General features: G+C 24.8%; 1 protein-coding gene across 2 annotated transcripts in view; it reads right to left on the minus strand.

Moving 5' to 3' along the window:
- LOC132928351 (ly6/PLAUR domain-containing protein 6B-like) overlaps positions 1-18972 on the minus strand; it is a 60477-nt gene that overhangs the window by 4676 nt on the left and 36829 nt on the right. For both annotated transcript variants that reach the window (XM_060992950.1, XM_060992952.1), the window contains exon 2: positions 1982-2130. In XM_060992950.1, coding sequence (XP_060848933.1) covers positions 1982-2105 — 124 coding nt within the window. In that variant the 5' untranslated portion in view covers positions 2106-2130. The remainder of the gene's footprint in view (positions 1-1981; positions 2131-18972) is intronic.

Here is an 18972-nt window from a genome sequence, read left to right on the forward strand (position 1 = left end):
TTCCTGTACCCTTTCCTGGTCCGGGCTTACAAAATCCAAGAAATTGGCCCGGTTGGTAAATTAATGGTCCGAAGTTAAATCATTAATTTTACATAAAACTATGGATGACATAATAAAACATATTGATTGTAAGAAGTAGGTTTTAACACTATTTACTATTCAGTGTATTAAAATTAGTTTCCATTTATTTAAATTTAACTTTCTATATTGCTGTTTTTTCTAATTTTCAAGTTTGTTAATTTATTAGTTTTGTACTGTGTAATAATTAAAAAATGTTTACCAATTTTACATACATACATGCTACTAACAACACTAGTTATCACTATTATGACTGTTAGTACTAAATAATTATTTAAAAATCTTGTATCAAATATTTAACTTTAATTTTTATACTTAAAGTAGCCAGATGAAAAAATTATTTGGCCTGCCTTAAATGTTGATACCTCTTTTTAAAACCTGAAATGGTGCACCTGAGTAAAATAAGAATAGTTACTGGACTAGAAACAATATTATAGGTATTACATTTTACCATAATACGAGTACACGTTATTAATTTTTTATATTTTTATTTGTGATAATAATGTTTGACGGTTAATTGATTCAAGGAATCCCTAGCACACTAAACACATTTAGAGTTTTATTCTAAATGATAAAATTAATCTTAAAATAAATTTGAAAATCGAATATATCGTATTTAAATATTTCTACACGGGAAATATGTGACACATTATGGGCTTTCTATTTATAAAAATAATATTATACCTAACGATAAATATTTCATCATATTTAATATTTATTTTTTTATTGTTTTGAAAACAGATAATAATAGATTATAAATTTTAAGAAAATGTTTACATATATTTTATTATTTTTACTATGCTTTTATTGTTTTTTGAGTAAAAAAAAAAGAAAAGTTTATTGTATACTGGTATTTCTATAAATTGTTTTACAAACATTGACACATTGTGTATAGTATTTCGTGTTCCATCTTAAGATTGTTAGTCACGAGAGAATTTGTTTGACAACCATATGTTTTGACTTATGTTTTCGGGAAAAAAAGTTTTTAGGGTAGTAAGACTGTTTCAAAAGTTTCGTGTAACATATCTGTCGATTGAAATTTAAAAGAAGTTCCATGGTAAGAAATGCCTATTTTTTTTTCGAAAAAGAAATAATTTAAATTTATGAATATAATATTTATAAATTTACAAATATTTGCGCATTTGTTATTTTATCATATTTTGGTTCTCCTCGAGTAATGTAATAAGTTTATGACATTAGGGAGACTTAAAATCTCCATAAGTGTGTTTGTACATTTAAACTTTATGGTATATAAAAATATGTTCTGTGTTAGTTTGTATACTTAATGTCCAAAAATGCGTATTGTTATAATAATACACAATATACCGCGGCAAAGTGCACAAAAGTTAAATTACATTTAAAACAAATAAAGCATTGTTCTAATTCCTCTAATCAAATGTGTATTGAGTGTGTTTCTTGTGTAAAATCAAGCGCGTATACTATCATTGCTATTATTTATTTACTATATAGTGAAATATTAAAATTGCTTTAATTAAACCGTTTAATATAAGCAATAAAATCAAACATGAATTATTGGTATTATAGACTTATATAGTAGAATATATGTGTATTTACTACATATTGTATACAAACGTACACAATTATTAGTGCATTAAATAATAATAATATGATGCCAACAATATCTGAGGTTACGTATTATTGTATTTTATAATTCAATAGGTAATTTTGCGATTAGTTAAATATATATTGATTTAAAATAATTGTCATTACACAGTATACATTGTGTATCGTATTTTCCTCGGATTAAGTGTGAGTGTATGACAGATTTTAGAGAATGATTATTTGAATGTTTGATTAGGGTTTGTACTTTGTTGTTAAAAACTTGCCATTATCTACAACTGGATGTTTCAAAATGGATTTATATTGTTTACCAGTGAATTACCTTCTGTCATGTTTTGTGTGAAAACCTCGGACATTTTGGTATCGGAACTCAGCGGTCTGGCCACGCAACCAGATAACAAGGCCCATCTAAATAGTGGTACCATCCACGGGCAACCATGAGGCATACCTCTGTATGACCCCAAACATTACCTAGAACAATAATAAAAAAAAAATTAATTTTAGATTTTCAGCATAAATAAACTATTAATTTAGATTTTCATTCATATATTTTTATAAATTTATCCATATACTTTTTTTGTGCATAGATATTATAGTGTTCCAAAAGTTTTAGAATGACGTATAGCTTACTTATAATTATAACGCGTGGTGCCTACAGAGTATATCAGCTAGTTACTTAAATGATCATAATAAATTAGTACGAATTGGATATTGATAAAAGATAGTAGTTGAATAAATTACAAACAATTTCGGACAAAATGAACATACATTTTTAACGATAGGTGTTAAAAAATGTTGCTTTAAGTTAAATGGCCCGGTTATCTACTAAGATAAATGATCCATATAAAATATGTGATATAAGTAACGCTTTATATATATATTATAGTACAATAGTAATGTCTTAATAATAATATTTGAGGCATGCTGTAAAAGTTCAATATTTTAATTCATATTATATTTAAATAAAAATAAAAATTTAAAAACTAATTTTATTGATTTAATATAATCATATTTAATAATTTTCAATAATAAAATAATAATTTTATAATCAAATATTATGTTGTTATTTCGTTTATAAATAACATGTTTTATCTAAGTATTCATGTTTATTTGTCTTTCGAATTGTTCAATAATCAATATGTCTAGCATGGTCCACACAATCTTTGGAATTAATCATGCGATAGTGTTTAAGCTCAATATAATTTAATTAATCTTGTCATATGCCAACACATTGTTGTAGTACTTGAATTAGGTTATTTATTTTAGAAAATAATATTCTTTTTCAAATATCGATTAAATATCATTCAGACACTTATTTTAACACTATAATTTACAGTTTTACACGTAGATCACAATTTTCTTCTTTTTTTTATTTTCTTATACAAAATATCATCTATATATATTTTTTTAAATATTTAAAAATAAACTTACAACTAAAAAGTGTAATGGCATAATGGCCTTTTAAAAAATAAAATGAAAACTAATTAAAACCTCATTTAATTTAGTTACCAGAAAAAATATTTATTTTTTGTCTGCAGGCCAGATAAAATTCATTTATAGGTCGCCATTTGGCGACCTCTAATCCATTAAAATGTTTAAAATATAATAATTGATTACAATATAAAATATATAATTACATCTAATTAATATTTTTATTTGAGCGACGAAATAATATAAGGACTCTACAAGGAACTAAGGAAGTCATTAGAAATACGTCATACGAATGGGAATCATGTTTCAACTATTAGTAATTTTTTCTCGTATTTTTTTTTTATATTTATGTCACTTTACGTGTTAACTTATCTTGCAAGTAGTCAATAATACGTGTGTACTAAGCCAACCTTGATGTAGGTACTTAACGGTACTATTCTAGTTTTAATTATACCTTAGTAAAATTGAAGGAGCTTTGTTTAGTTTTTTTTTGCAAATATATCTTTACATGATTTTTTTTTCAAAAATTCTACGATAAGTTTATTAGTCGTTTATATACTGGTTGTTATGTATATTGTATACACATGCACATTTTAATGGATCGAAAGTTGAAAGGGGTGTTAAATTATTTATCATGTATATTATATGTTTAGCAAAGTCATACTTATAAGGTACTTCATGTTTTTACTTTTTATGAACATTTTTTTATTGTATGTTTTTTTTTTATCGAATATTGTCATAGCAAGTTTATTACTATTATTATAGGATAATTTTAGATTCAAAGCAATACATAAAGTGTAGAAGCTATTGATTTTATAATATGTACGTTTTTATTAAGTAAAGTATTACTTGGGTACTAAAAAAACTTAAACATTTTTACACTGACTTAATCTCTCTAAAATTAAACACAAAATTAATATCTAATTTAAAAATTAATACTGTTTAAAGACAAGTATATTTTAAAAAGTTCTAAAAGATAGAATACTTATAAGAAAATCAATGTGTGTCTTGACTATTCTAAATATTTGGACAGTTAAAAATTGATTTTAAATGTAATAATTTTTCAACGCTTTCAGTTACTAGAACTATATGTGCTTGCTTTTTGGTAAAAGCTAGCTATAGTGCGTGTTCAAAAAGAAAATATATTTATTTTTTCCTTTATCGAACTGAAAACTCTATAGTTAGATGAATAAAAAGTGATTTTTTGAATATGTTTGTAGGCTTTCACACTGAAAAAAAACCTAGTAAAAATATTGTAAAAGTTACAAGAAATTCATTTTAAATAAAATTAATTATATTGTTATACTTATATCGCAGACAAAAGTTCATATATTTTTTATTTTTTTTTTTATTAAAACACTCACATTGAAATATAAATCATGTTATAAACTTGGCTTTGCTTGGATTTTTATTGCTTTTCAAATGGAATTTATGATGATTTATTAAGGATTTGAAATTAAAAAAATAATAATAATAATAATAATACGCATCATTTTCTTATAACGCGGCGAAGAGACACTAATGACAAATGCCCAGTATCTGGAAATAGTTATTTTTGTATATTAAGAATCTTGATATTTTTCAGCAATAAAAAAAAAACAATTTTTTGACGTGTCAATTTTTTTTTAGATTTGTTTCCCGTTAGTGTAATTAAACACGTCCCATCGAAGGGCTACGGATTTGAGACGAAAGTGTTGGACTTAAGTGTTGCGTGAAGATTAACTATCGTCGTTGTCACCACCGCCGAAAAGTTTTCAACAGAATAACCTCCGTGTATAATAGGTCGCCGAGGAAAACTAACTTCTCAATAATTTAAAGGTATAATGTGAAGTAAGAGTGAATGGAAGGTTTTCCGCGACAGTTTGCCAACAGTTACACGTCGTTATTAGTTATTACCTTAGACTTTAGAGGGTAACTTTTGACCACGCACGAGAGGATGGGTGTTTTTGTATACAACTTATATGCGTACACACACACACACGCACACACGCACGCGCATATTACTATAATGTATACACACATAATAATATTATACACGAGAGCATATACTTGAGGGTCGGTGCCACGGCCGTTTAAAAAGCTCGGCTTATTGTTGTAAATGTCTAACAGAACAATATAAAGCTGTTATCTCAGTGTGTGCAGTACAATATCGCGTATTGTAAGAGAGAGCATTGTATCCGATTATAATATTATTATTAATAATACCTACTGCACCAGTACCGTGTTTCTGGTACACTATACACTATACACGGGCACACGCGTCCGTCGCCTGGCCGGGATAATGAAAACACACGGTCGTCGCTTTTCTTTTGTTGTTTATTATGGCGATGATGGCCATAACATTTTAATCTGCCCCGCACTTGCCGACGGACTTGCGGGGGTCATCCTTAAACGTTTCAAACTTTCCGTATTAATCGGGTCATCTGTTGTCGGTGAATTATTTATTGCCCCGCCAAAGCCACCTTCCGTTTTATCGTTTTATTATGTAAATCTTCACTAACCTCAACCCAATTATATAGGTAAACCCGTACAGATATGTATATAGGTATGGGTAGCGTGCATTAAAATATTATTGTCGTGTAGAGGTGTAAAATCTAATCTCGAGCCTTTGTCATAGTGCAAAATTTGCTACACACTTAATATTTATTGTTTATTATTCACGAGTGTGTTGCTAACGTTTTCGTTTTATCAGACGACAACCGTATATTATATACAACGACGATGACGTATGCACGACAAATATCTGCAATGGCGGTTATTGACAACACCTTTTTATAGTGTGTACCCCAATATTATAATATAATATAGTATATAAGGTGTAACAAGACTATTTGACAAATTTCCATTACAAATGTTATTATATTTGTTAAATAGTCCTGTTACACTCTGTATATCGTGTAGATAATAATATAATATAATATGTGTACGGATAGTTTCCAAAATCTTCGTGTTCACTACTAAATTATTTTAAATTTTTTTTTTTTTTCAATAATTCCTATCGAGAGTGATTTATATACTATGAACGTTTCAGTACAGGAATTTTATTAATTTTTAGAACTAACGCTATGTATAACGCTGGTTTTTTTTATGTACGAATAATTGTTCAAGTAGATTAGATACATACGATATGTGCTATTTTGTATCTACGCCAATATGTGTGTTTTGGTATGGCATATTCACTTTTAAACTAAAAAGTATATAAATAAATATTGCTTTGTAATAAACTATATCTTGCAATTATATATTTTGATGTACAATACTACAGTCTGTAACGATTCGATTTCTAGTATAGTTTGTTTTCCGTTGAACTTTTATTGCAGTCAGATAAATATTTTATACACGTGCAAACATAATATATATATATATATTTAATTTATGTTAGCAACATTATCTGTTTATATCCATCACACAGTTTTATAGCTTAACCACTCTATTCATTTTATAGCTGAGTTGTTCAATTTAAGTAAATATAGACTATTTCAAAAATAAAATTACCAAGAAGGCAAGGAAGTATTTATTTAGTGCTTTACGTATACGATTTTTAAAATGTTTAAACAACCTAATATATTAAAGAAATTGTCACTATTAATTTATTGTAACCTTCAACTGATTTTAACTGTTAAAAACATTTAAATAACCCTATAATAAATATAGAGCACTTGATTCACACGTCTTTTTAAAATGTGGTAGGTAATAGGCCATGATGCTATATTTACCTAATTTAAAATTAGGTATTTTTCCCAAATGCATACAAAATGAAAGTCCGCTGAAGCCAGATTTAGTTTACTTATAGTAGTGGGATAGAAAAAGATAATAGGGATTTGCTGATATTTACATATTATAATAAATAAGATTTGCTGATTTATTATTAAATCTACATATATTATAATATTTTTATGTAACATATTTGTTTATATCTAGAAAAATGAAATATGGAAAAAGTCGTGATTTTAAAATTCATTTTAATCATGATTTTAATGTACAATTTCAATAAATATTCTTTTGTCATCTAATAAACCAAGGAAATGTAGTTAAATTTACTCTATAAAAATCTTTGAAATATTCTAATTTTATAAAAACTAATGTGCACTTTTTTCAGAATTCATTTTTTAATTTTATGAAATAGTTAAAAAATTTGATTGTAGTACATCTATGGATTGTAAATAATAATTAAACACAAACAATTCTATAGAACTAATTTTTAGATTTATTGTCATGAAAAACGTCAGTGGATAAAGAAATAACACGATTATTATAAAGTAATCCGACCTTCACTTATCTTTTTCAAATAAAACAATGTATTACCTACTACTCTAAGAATACAAAGTCATCTATCTCAGTTAATCACCTAACTCTTATTGGAATTGTTTAAAGTATGTTTATTGTTTAATGTATAATTTAATGGTAATTACCTAAGCACGTATGTAGTAACCTATAGCTCATATTACCAATCATAAATACTTAATGTTTTAGTTTGTTTTCATGAATAATTTTTCATTTGTTCAATAATAAAATTGAGTAGTAAAATAATGAATATTTAATTTATATATTGTCATTTAAAAGAAAAGTGTACGTTATTAAAAATAAATAACGCACTTTTATACCTATAGACATTTAGAAAATTTGTCGTATGGTAATTTAAATTGCGCATTATATGAAATGCAAAGTTATCTAAAAATTTTAAATTTTGAATGGAACGATGCATATTTTGATTTTATACCTATGTATTTTTATTTTTTATGTTTAATTTCAATATTTTTTACCATGAAAAGCGGATCTTATTGAAGCTTAGAGTGGTCAATAGTAAAAAAAATTGTATCGGTTTTAAAAAAAAAAATATGCTTTTTTATAGTATCACGGATTTGGAAATCGAAGGTATGCATTTAATATTCAATTTTAATTGGGTTTTGATGATACGGTAATATTTAATGTTGTATAATCATCAATAATTTCAATAGTATACAAAATATAATCTTCAAGATTGCTTCAATTTTATATTAGATCAGTTAACTAACCAATGGATGTTTATAACATATGTTGTATTACATATTTCTTTATATTTACACATATTAAAGTTTACATTATAAATATCGTCTATATGTTTTTATGTGTCTAGCAAATCACCTTACAACACAAATACACTAGAAGTACTTTGAAAAGTTTCATTACAAAAACTTTGTCAGTTTCTAAATATTAAAATATTTCATCTCATCTATTTAAGCATCATTACATTTCAAAAGAAACGAGCAAAAATCAACTGTTAGCGTAAAATGGCATTTTGAAAACACTAATATCATCCATCAAATGTAGTATTCAACAAATGACTGCTATTTATTTTCGAGATTATATCATTTTGCGCTTAAACGTTATGTTTTTGAAAGGTAAGAGGTAATATTTTTAGTTTATTTATTACCACAAATACAATAATTTTTTTTTACATTTCAATAGGTTTTATTGGATTATTTCCATGCTAAAAACTTTACAGTAAAACAAAGTTTTATAGTTTTTTCAAATGAAATGAAATTTGATTGATGCAATTAATTTATAATTATAAAATATAAAAAAATGAATAGTTCGATCAATCAAATATAATGTTCCATATATTATGATTTAAACCAAGTTTCATTCATGTGTTGAAAAATACTTGAAATGTTTAATTTATTTGAAAACAATGTCCAGTCATCAATTTCCAGTCAACGTATTAGAAAGTTACAATTTTACTTTTTTTATTTATTAGTGTTTATATCATGTTACTGTCTTTATATCGTTAATATGACACGACTAAAATTACGAGTTTATTTTTTGAAGGTTAAACCCTAAGTATAAATTAATTGTGTCTTATAGAAAATTGTATAAAAAGGCAATGGAATTTAAAACATTTTTCACATTATACGAATTGTATTACTTTTTAGTTATTATATTGGTAACCCAATGTCGAATCTATTGTAATTCAGTATACCTAGGTACAATTATTCTATAGTAATTTCAAACCTTGTTGCACTTTAAATACATTTTTTTAAATACATTTTGTGAAAAACGCATAAAATATACAATTTAGGTACTTTATTTAGGTTTTTTTCATTAAGTCCAAAGTCTATAATCAAACTAAAATATAATACATAAACATTTAAAACAAGATAGATAATATAGTAAAAACAAGATAATATAAATAATGAAAGTTTTTAACTTCATTACATGATTAATAATGTCATCTATAAAGTATTTAACCTCTCGTGTTATGAATAAGGATAAAGAGCTTGACGGTGAAACGAAAGTTTATATTAAATCGCTAGATCTAATAAATAAAGAGGTAAAGGAAATATAATAACATTTATTTAAAGATATATATATTATATATATATATATATATAACTCCATTAAAACTATTTGTTCTGTACAACTATATATTTTTAAGGATCAAAGTAATCATTTAAAATATATATTCTCCTTTTTAATAATATTTGTGTATACATAGTTATAGAACATTTTTAGTAACCTACTAAAAAGTCTTAGATAAATATAATTTAATAAACAGAAAAAATATTTGTCTTTTCGATTTAATAATACTAGAGTTGTATATTTTTGTTTTTATTAATATGTAATAACTGATGTTATAATTCATAGATAATTTATTATTTATTACTTACTAGTTGCATTAAAAGCTTAAGATTATTGAAGTGTACAAATATATAAATTATTTAAAAGTTTAAGATATAATATATTTTGCTTATAACCATTAAATACCATTAATTATTCGTTGTAGGTTTAAACTAATTTAAAAGAAAGTAGTTGATAGTGTTGACCAATGATAGAGTTACAACGTTTTTTAAAATTGAAAATAACTACTATATAATATCTCATTAAACAGTTTGTGTAAAAAAAGTTTACTCCTTTAAACTAAAAAAAAAAACCAAAATAATTGTTTGCTTTCTATTTCATGACAATTTATAAGAATATTCAAATGTTAGTAAAACTGTTTCCTTATGTTATAAAATTCGTCATAAAATAAAGAGTCTTAAAGATAAATAAACCAAAAACATAATTTATTAGTTAATCAATATCCCAGTAACGTACAAATCCTTAATAAGTATGTCCGATGTATAAAAATTCTATAGAAAAGGCCAAATACATACAAATAAATCTCTTGGACGTCGTATAACAGTGCAGTTGTTTTCTTATCAAACGTATATTGATTGTACCTATTTAGGAGTTTTACTGTTAAGACTTTGATTAAATCATTCCACGGTACAATGTAATTAATTATTATGATTCTTATCTTTTAAATATTTTATTACTATGCAATTTTTAAATTTATTTTGTATATAATAAGAAGATATATTATTTTAAAATATAATAATAATAAATAATAATATTGTATACTCTATATAAATTATTATTAATATTTAAGTTTATATTAAGTTTGTAAAATTTAAAAAAATATAGGGTATTTTTTGTATGGTTTTTCAATAAACCTAAAAATGTTTTGTTTCGATTTTAGCAAGTTTAAATACACAATGTATTGTACTTTTTGTCCTAAAATTACCATTTCATATTCCTATGCGATTTTGCAACAAATACGAGTGGGTGTTTTTGTAAAGGTAATAGCAGTCTGCAAATTATAAAACTTTGTATTAAACTAAAAAAATATATAAAAATTATAACAATTACAAATATTTTAAACTTTTGAAATCCAAAAGTATTTTTATAATTATTCACACCATTTTAGTGTTGTTCCTCTATCACTTTGGACGATTAATGGTGACTCTAAAAATTCCACGCAGATCATGTATAGTTTTCTGATCAATTTTATGATGTCCATTTATATAGGCGTAACTAGTCCTTTTTAACTAATTAGGGGAGGCTAAATTACTAAAAATGTTTTTAGCAATTTTTTTAATTTGATTATTATTTATTGTTTCTATTGGTGTTTATATACAGCTGATTTGAATGATTATTCGTTTATATGAAACGTTATATTATTTTTTAATATTGAAGGAAAAAATAAAGTTAATACTAATATGTTTATATTATGCACATATATTTACACAAAAATTCTGGGGGGGGCTGTATCCCACCCAAGCCTCCCCTAGTTACGCCTATGTCAATTTAGTAATTGTTGAAATAATAACGACTTTATACTACCGATAATATATTATGTAATAAAATATGTGATATGATGTGTATGCGCTATACGTATGCACCTATGTACCTATATATATACATATAGAAATATTATGCACACTCGATTTATTAACACACATTATTTGTATGTTATTATATTTTAATGACAGAGGTAACGTCGTTATTAGCCGTGTTACTTTTATAGGTAATATCCGTCGAAAAGACATTTGTGTGTTATGTTTTAATGTACAATAAATATAATATTACAGTTACATCTGTGACGCTGCCTTATGTCGCCAAACGTATCATTGCAGTTATATCTATATCCGACGTTTATTAAACCGGGTGTGCATAGAGTAGAATTTGGGTAGGTGATCAGCGACGGTCAAAAGGGGAAGGGATTCACGGTGTTTTCCATTTAAACTCGATTTTCGTACTTTCATCAGGCAGTTTGACCTTGTGTTCTCGTACTATATATTATATAACATATATGTACGTATATAACGGAAAAGTGTCATGTGAATATGCATACATGATACATATAAACGAGCATATATATATATATACAAGCTGAGATTGAAATCACAAACTGCCATCATTCCGGTCCATTGATAATAATCTGCGTATTGTGAATAAATTGTGATCGGCGCTCAAAGCTTACCGGCAGCAGCTGTCCGTTCAAAGCTCGACCGAACACGTTTTTATTCACCCTCCATTTGCACCGTACACTGTTTACTAACTGTTATTTTGTTTTTCAAACCATTTCATATTTATTTATCTATTATTGTTCCACTAAAAAAAAATTCTTACAAAACACGTATGCTGCAGCGAGCGTGCTTATAATATCGCGTGAGTGTATATATTTATTAGTGTATTTTTATTCAGACAACGGAACGACTAAAATGAGTTGTAATAAAGTGCAAGAAGTATAGAGTTCCTCGAAAAGGCGTGAAAATAAATATATTTAACATTAGTATTTTGTATTTTTTTTTAAATTAAATTCTAAAAAAAAAAAAAAACCGCTCCCAGCGCTTCAAAAATATAAACCATTCCCTCCGGAGACGTTCAAGTGTCTTCGGTCACGATTCGCAGTGAATACTTGATACCATTTTTATGTCAGTAGACCGGTGTTGCACAATGATGTAGTTCTTATATTGAATGGCATATTTTTTACTTTCTTGCTCTTTAAAGTTTCTCATTTTTTTATAATAATTGTTTTTCGTCTAACGGGGTAAGATAAACTAACAATGAGCTAGTTATGGTAGAGGGATATATAGTATTCACTGGTTCATGTAGGTGTAGTATAAATAAGATATATAAATTAATTCTTAAAAGTTTTATCATTCAAATTTTAAAGTTATAAGTATAATAGTGAATTTCAATAAAACATTAGAATTATACACATAGGAACCAATTTTCTTACGTTTGATAAATTTTGAAAAAAAAAACACGCTATTTAATATATTATTACCTATTTATTGTAGAACAAGATTTGATTGAGTAACATCTTACAAACCATCTCATATGTATTTAAATTTCTGTTTTATAGTCATAAAATATTGTAATAAGCACTGCATCAAAATTGTTTCTTGTTATAAGGACTCCGATGATATAATAATGATAAAATACTAGCGTCTTGCTTATGTCAAAGTGAGAATTATAAATGAGTGTTCTTACTGGATCTATAATATCTACCATATTTGTAAGTATAGGTACCTATTATATTTATTTTTACTGTTTTGAGATAAAAACTAAGAACCACACTGTAAATTGTAATTGGTTACCTAATAGATGAGAACAAATGTCACGGAAGTTGAAGTCTAGTTAAAAAACTGTTTAGTAATGAATGAGGAGACAAAAAGAGAAACACAATTCAATACACGTATACGTTAATTAATGTGGAACTTACAACTTGAAAATTGAATTTTTCAATGGATAATTGAAATATTTCAAAGTATTGAAATTGGTTTTATATTAATAATAGTAAATAATTTTTCTGTCGCTGATGAGGTTGGGAATTGTTTATTACGATTTAATTTAAAGTGATTAAAGTTTAATATGAACAATTTTTGGCTTTTTTTCACAAAAATGTTCAAAAGTATAATATAAGTACATTATTATTTATGATTTTTATTATTTGTATTGTAATATAATATGAATTTATTAAATATTAAATTCTACACTTATGATATTTATATAATATTTTTTAGGTATAGTTAGGTCTTTATAATATAATTATTAACTACTAAAAAATTACGTCTCCATATACAATTGTATAGCTAAACACGATGTTTATGTGCAAAAATATTATATCAATACTAGTTAGTTTTTCCATAAATTATGTCAAAATATGTCAAAAATTTTTTTAACATCTGTTGTATGTAGTATTATCACTTAATTTATGATAATATTTCACAACCAGCTTACATAATATATATGTGTATTTTTAGTCGATTCAAAGTAATCGAAATTCATGTAATGAATTTTTATTTATCCATTCATGGACATTGGGCATAGAATATTATATGGACATATAGTTCATGATTTTTCCATTATTTATAAACCCACTATGACACGTATAATGAAATTCTTTACAAAAAATAACATAATTTCACCGAGAATTATAAATTTGTTATATATGATTTATGACTACAATCAAGATAAATTAATAAGTTTTACATCGACAAACTAATCGTATTACTTATTAATTATTATTAAACAAACATTTTTAAGATATAGGGTTTTTTGTTTTATCAAAAGTTGATCTAGAAACTGATGATTAAAAATTTACGAAAATAATTAACAATTAAATATAAACATTTATAAATAAACAATTAATCTCTAACTCTAAGGCTTTAATATAAAATTTAAAATTCTGTTGTACTCGTTAGCTAACACGAAACTGGTATAGACATTTTTAATTAACGAATAAATAATTAAATTATGTATTATCAATGGGTAACTTTTTTACGCCACTTATGCCTTTAAGAAATTATCATTGTAATAATTACCTATGTACCACTACATCAATATAGGTTTATAAAAACTGTTTTATTTTACATTATTTTAACAGGTTTACAATTATATTCTAGGAATTTTTAATTTACCATAATATTATTATATAACTATACTGATAACAATATGACATAAAAACTATATTATGTTTTTGGTGTTATATAAAAGCTTCAACTTTCCAGAAGGAATTTTACGGGTACACTTTATTGCAGTATTTATTACGTGTCATGTAGTGAAGAGAAAGTGGTTTGGGGATCATGATAACCCTTTTCTTATTGAAACACTTGTCTTACTTGGCAGTTTACACTACGATGATGACCATCTATTTTACGATCTAAAAAATAATTATTGCATAGCATTAAGTTAAATAGGAATGCAGATTTTAATACTTGACTGACTACGGACAATTTAGATCAATAATATTCTATATAATTTAGACAACAATAATCGTGAAAATGTACTTCGTTATTCACCATTCATTACTCATTACTTATACGAATTATTCATTCACTGCTGTGACGAAAAAAATTGAAATATATAAGAATATCATATGAGATTATATAGTATGTATAGAATTCTATAAAATATAACTAACATATTATATATTATATTTGCATAATATTATAATATTACAGTTCCAAAATAAAAATGATAAACCTTCGTCTTATATGGTTATTGTCATGGATATAACTTCTACATGAAAAAAAATTCACATATCCGTCTCAGAATTAACTTTTCCTGTTAGAATAATCTTACCCTTAAAATGGTAATTTAGCAGTAAAATACAATAATCATTATGCATTTATGCACGTAATAACGTACCAGATTCTAAAATTATAACTAAAATTGTTTTTTTATTAATAATAATAATAATAATAATAATAAATTTTCAAATACAATATATTTATGAACTATTTTCAATATTTTGGCTTATTGATATCGATTGTATAATGTAAAGTAGATAAGTGCTTAATTCAAAGGCAAAATGGTTAGGGAGGACAGTGAGAATAATCCGACTAAACCCTAGTCTTTCTAAGGTCACCGGACTGAACCATGTATTTATAAACATTTTACTAAAATAAAATAATGATGATTATCAAAATAAATCTATAAAGGCATATTAAAAGGTTAAAAATAAATTTGAACTGAAATTTTGGTGTACCGATTCAACGAGTATTTGTCGTTTTTCTCTTTAAACATTTGTTTATAATTTTACATTAGTAAAAACGATACTGATATAATTATCACAGGTGGATCGCTGAAAACAAATGCATTTAGGTTAAGTGCTTTGTGTGGCTGGCAATCGTGATTCGTGAATTGCGCTGTGATCGTCTCATATATAAAGGTAAAATAAGTGCGTAATCGTGGTGCTTCGTTTTTGGCTCGATATTACGCGTGTATCTACCTATAATATATTTTGGCCCTTCAAAAATATTTATGAGCCACTACTGGGCCATTCAGAGCCCATCCATAGTGCGTAAGTACCATAAAAACATTGTAGTGAAAAAAATGCAGACCAAATGTGATATGATATAATTGGTGTACCTACGAATACGCCACATCTATATTCACGAAGGTATAGGTCTTAAAAGTATACCCCATGGGTTTTACTCGGTTTCACATGAATAATTCTATGCTCAATTGCTTAAGATGTCAAATGTAATAATGTTGAATGTTTAAAAGATTTAGTGATTTACAAATGTAACTCGCGATATTTGTCGCAATACATTGTCATTAAAAATAAAATATTTACATAAATTATTAAAACTTATATTGTAGTATTAAAGTAAATGTAATTTAATACAAACACAATAATTGTATGTAAAATTGTAACGTTTAATAATATTTCTCTATCTGTTAGTAGTCAGTTGACATAAATCAGTGTTTACATAAATAAATAAAATAAAATAATACAGCTACTAATATATTCAACAAGACTTTGAGGGGAAAATTGTTTTCATTATAATAGCCGAGATACAAAAATATTATTGTTAACCATATAATTTAAGAAAAAAATATTTTTTTATATCTACAAAAAGTAAACGTTGCAAAATTTAAGTTAGGTGTAGTAGAAAAATAATTAAACTTTCCAAATTAATAGGTATTATTTTTTATTTTTTATGAATCTCACGAATTTCTTGTAGGTTAGTGGAGTTTAGTTTTTGGAAAATGTGTTGATAATATTCAGGTATCTACGCATGTTTATAAAATCGAACAAAACAAAATAGTTAGTATAATATATTTTATCTTAAAATAGTTTTTTTGTTATCAAAGGTTAAAAATGTATTTTCTGACAATACTTAAAAATTTCCAGCACCTAGTTCTGAGTGGATTTTTTTTTATATTTAGAGAAATTACCTATTGGTATGATGGAATAAAGACTTAATTGTTGATGAATACTACATGCAAAATATTTCTCAATCCTGACAAAAAAAAAAAAAAAAATTCAAAGGTTTATTCACACAAGAACATAATAAAAAAGAATGACTAAAAATAAAAAATTTAAAAGCATTCTTTGTCACGGTTTCACGGTTCATCTTATAAGTATACCAACTTCATTATCGTTTATAAGAAAAATTTGTTATTCGATATACAATAATAATATATATCATTTATATTCATGGTTATATATTCATAAATTCTATAAAATAAATATTATAACTGTGTGTGATATATTGGTTTGGTTTTATCATGATGTTTTATGGAATCATTTTTTGATCTTCTCAATACTATAGGTATCTATCTCAGAATATAAATAAAAACTACTGAAAATCGTTGAAAAGGTTGAAAGAAAAACAGTGTGTCGACTGAAGTCTACTCATAATCTTTTTAAATGCAATAATATATTATTGTCAGATTTAATCATAATAATACGTTATTATCTAATAAAGATTCAAAATATCATAAAAATTATTTAAAAATCAAATTAAAAAAAAATAAAAATATTTTTAGTACTAATATGATTTTTATTGTATTCGTAGCATTAAATATTTAAATTGAACGTATTTTAATACGTATTGTATTATTGGTAAGTTATTTAATATTCACTGTTAAATTTTATAAAATATATCCAAAACTTTTAATTATAAACTAAATATTAATTTTTATTATTTTGAAATAGTCATATAATATACCAACACCACTAAACTCTGATTAAAATGCTTTTTTTCGAATCTGATGGTTTATAAGTTATGTTTCATTTTATTTTGTTTGAAACATATCAAACACATTTTATATTTTATCTTTCATAATAATAATTGTTATATTTAATATAATAAATTAATTACTCTTTATATCGTGTAATAGTGGTCGATGTGATGTAGAATGGATTAATTTTGTTTAATAAACAAATGAAATAATTTTTATTTGAAAATTATGCAATGTAACCAAAAATATTAAAAAAGTATAATAATCAATTAATACGACAAGAAGATACTTAATCTTTAATTTAAGTTTAATGGTTCTTGGAATGTATGCATTATGCATAGATAATCATACGTTATAATGCAAAATTGAATTTTAATTAAAAAAATTAATTTGATATGCAAATATATTTGAAAATAGTTAAAAAAAATATTTTTGTAAGTTGCTTCAAGCTCATGCAATTCTATAAAAGAATGTGGTATACATTTTTATTAATTTAAAATTTATAATTGAAATTTTATGTGATTTGTGTAATTTTAATTTTTTTTTTAATTTATAAGATAATTTAATGTAGATTAAGAAAATATAAGTAATTATTATTGTTGAGATTGTATTCTCTAAAATATTGAATTCATTCTATTATTATATTATCAAAATTTTATCCACGTTCAAGCTAACTTAATATAAACATACAGAACTTAAAAGTTAGTATTTTATACAAATACAATTACCATATTCGTGATTCTCCATAAATTATACGAAATTACTCGTATGTATGAAATAAATTTGTATTTCACTTAATTCTACGTTTCATGTTATTTATATCATATTTCATATTAATAAGATATACAAAATATTAATTAATGTATATTTATTAGTTCAGTAAAATATTAATTAACATTTAAAAAAAAACCTACTAAAACATATTTTGAACACTGCGGGAACGATAATTATTTTAATTTTAATATATTCAATTGTCATTTGTCGTCAAATAAAATTTATAAAATAACCATTTGCGTATTTATAGTACTATCATAGCTTGTCATAATATAATATATACAACGGATTACTTAAAATTCGAACTATTGGTTTTAACTTTAAAGTTTATATTACTTTATAGTTTTTATTAAAGTAATGCTATCCTAAACTAAAATATAACCATTTTTTTTTATATTTTGTTTTAAATATTTATTTAAATGAAAATAATTTGAAACAAATATAGTTACAACCAATATGATTATTAGTTAAATTACGCATGAAATATATTCTTTGATGCTAAAAGTACCAGGGATAAATGTAATGAACACATATTACCTATATAAGTAAAGAATAATTTGAATTTTCAAGGATTATTCAATTATTTACTTTACATAAAGTTTGGATGACTTAAGTTTACTCTAACGAAAACTGAAATCACCTGAACAACTGTCGTTTAATGTATTTACAAAGGATGTTTTATATGTTTATTAGTTTTTTTTTTAATTTAGTAATTCGTTAGACTAAGTATTTTTCATGTAGAAATAGACAACCACTTATAGTTTATTATTGTATTCATATTTTAAAATAACAATACAATTTTTAGCAAATCTCATAGTAACCTAA

The sequence above is a fragment of the Rhopalosiphum padi genome, chromosome 4 (genome assembly GCF_020882245.1).
Source record: "Rhopalosiphum padi isolate XX-2018 chromosome 4, ASM2088224v1, whole genome shotgun sequence".
Lineage (NCBI taxonomy): Eukaryota > Metazoa > Arthropoda > Insecta > Hemiptera > Aphididae > Rhopalosiphum > Rhopalosiphum padi.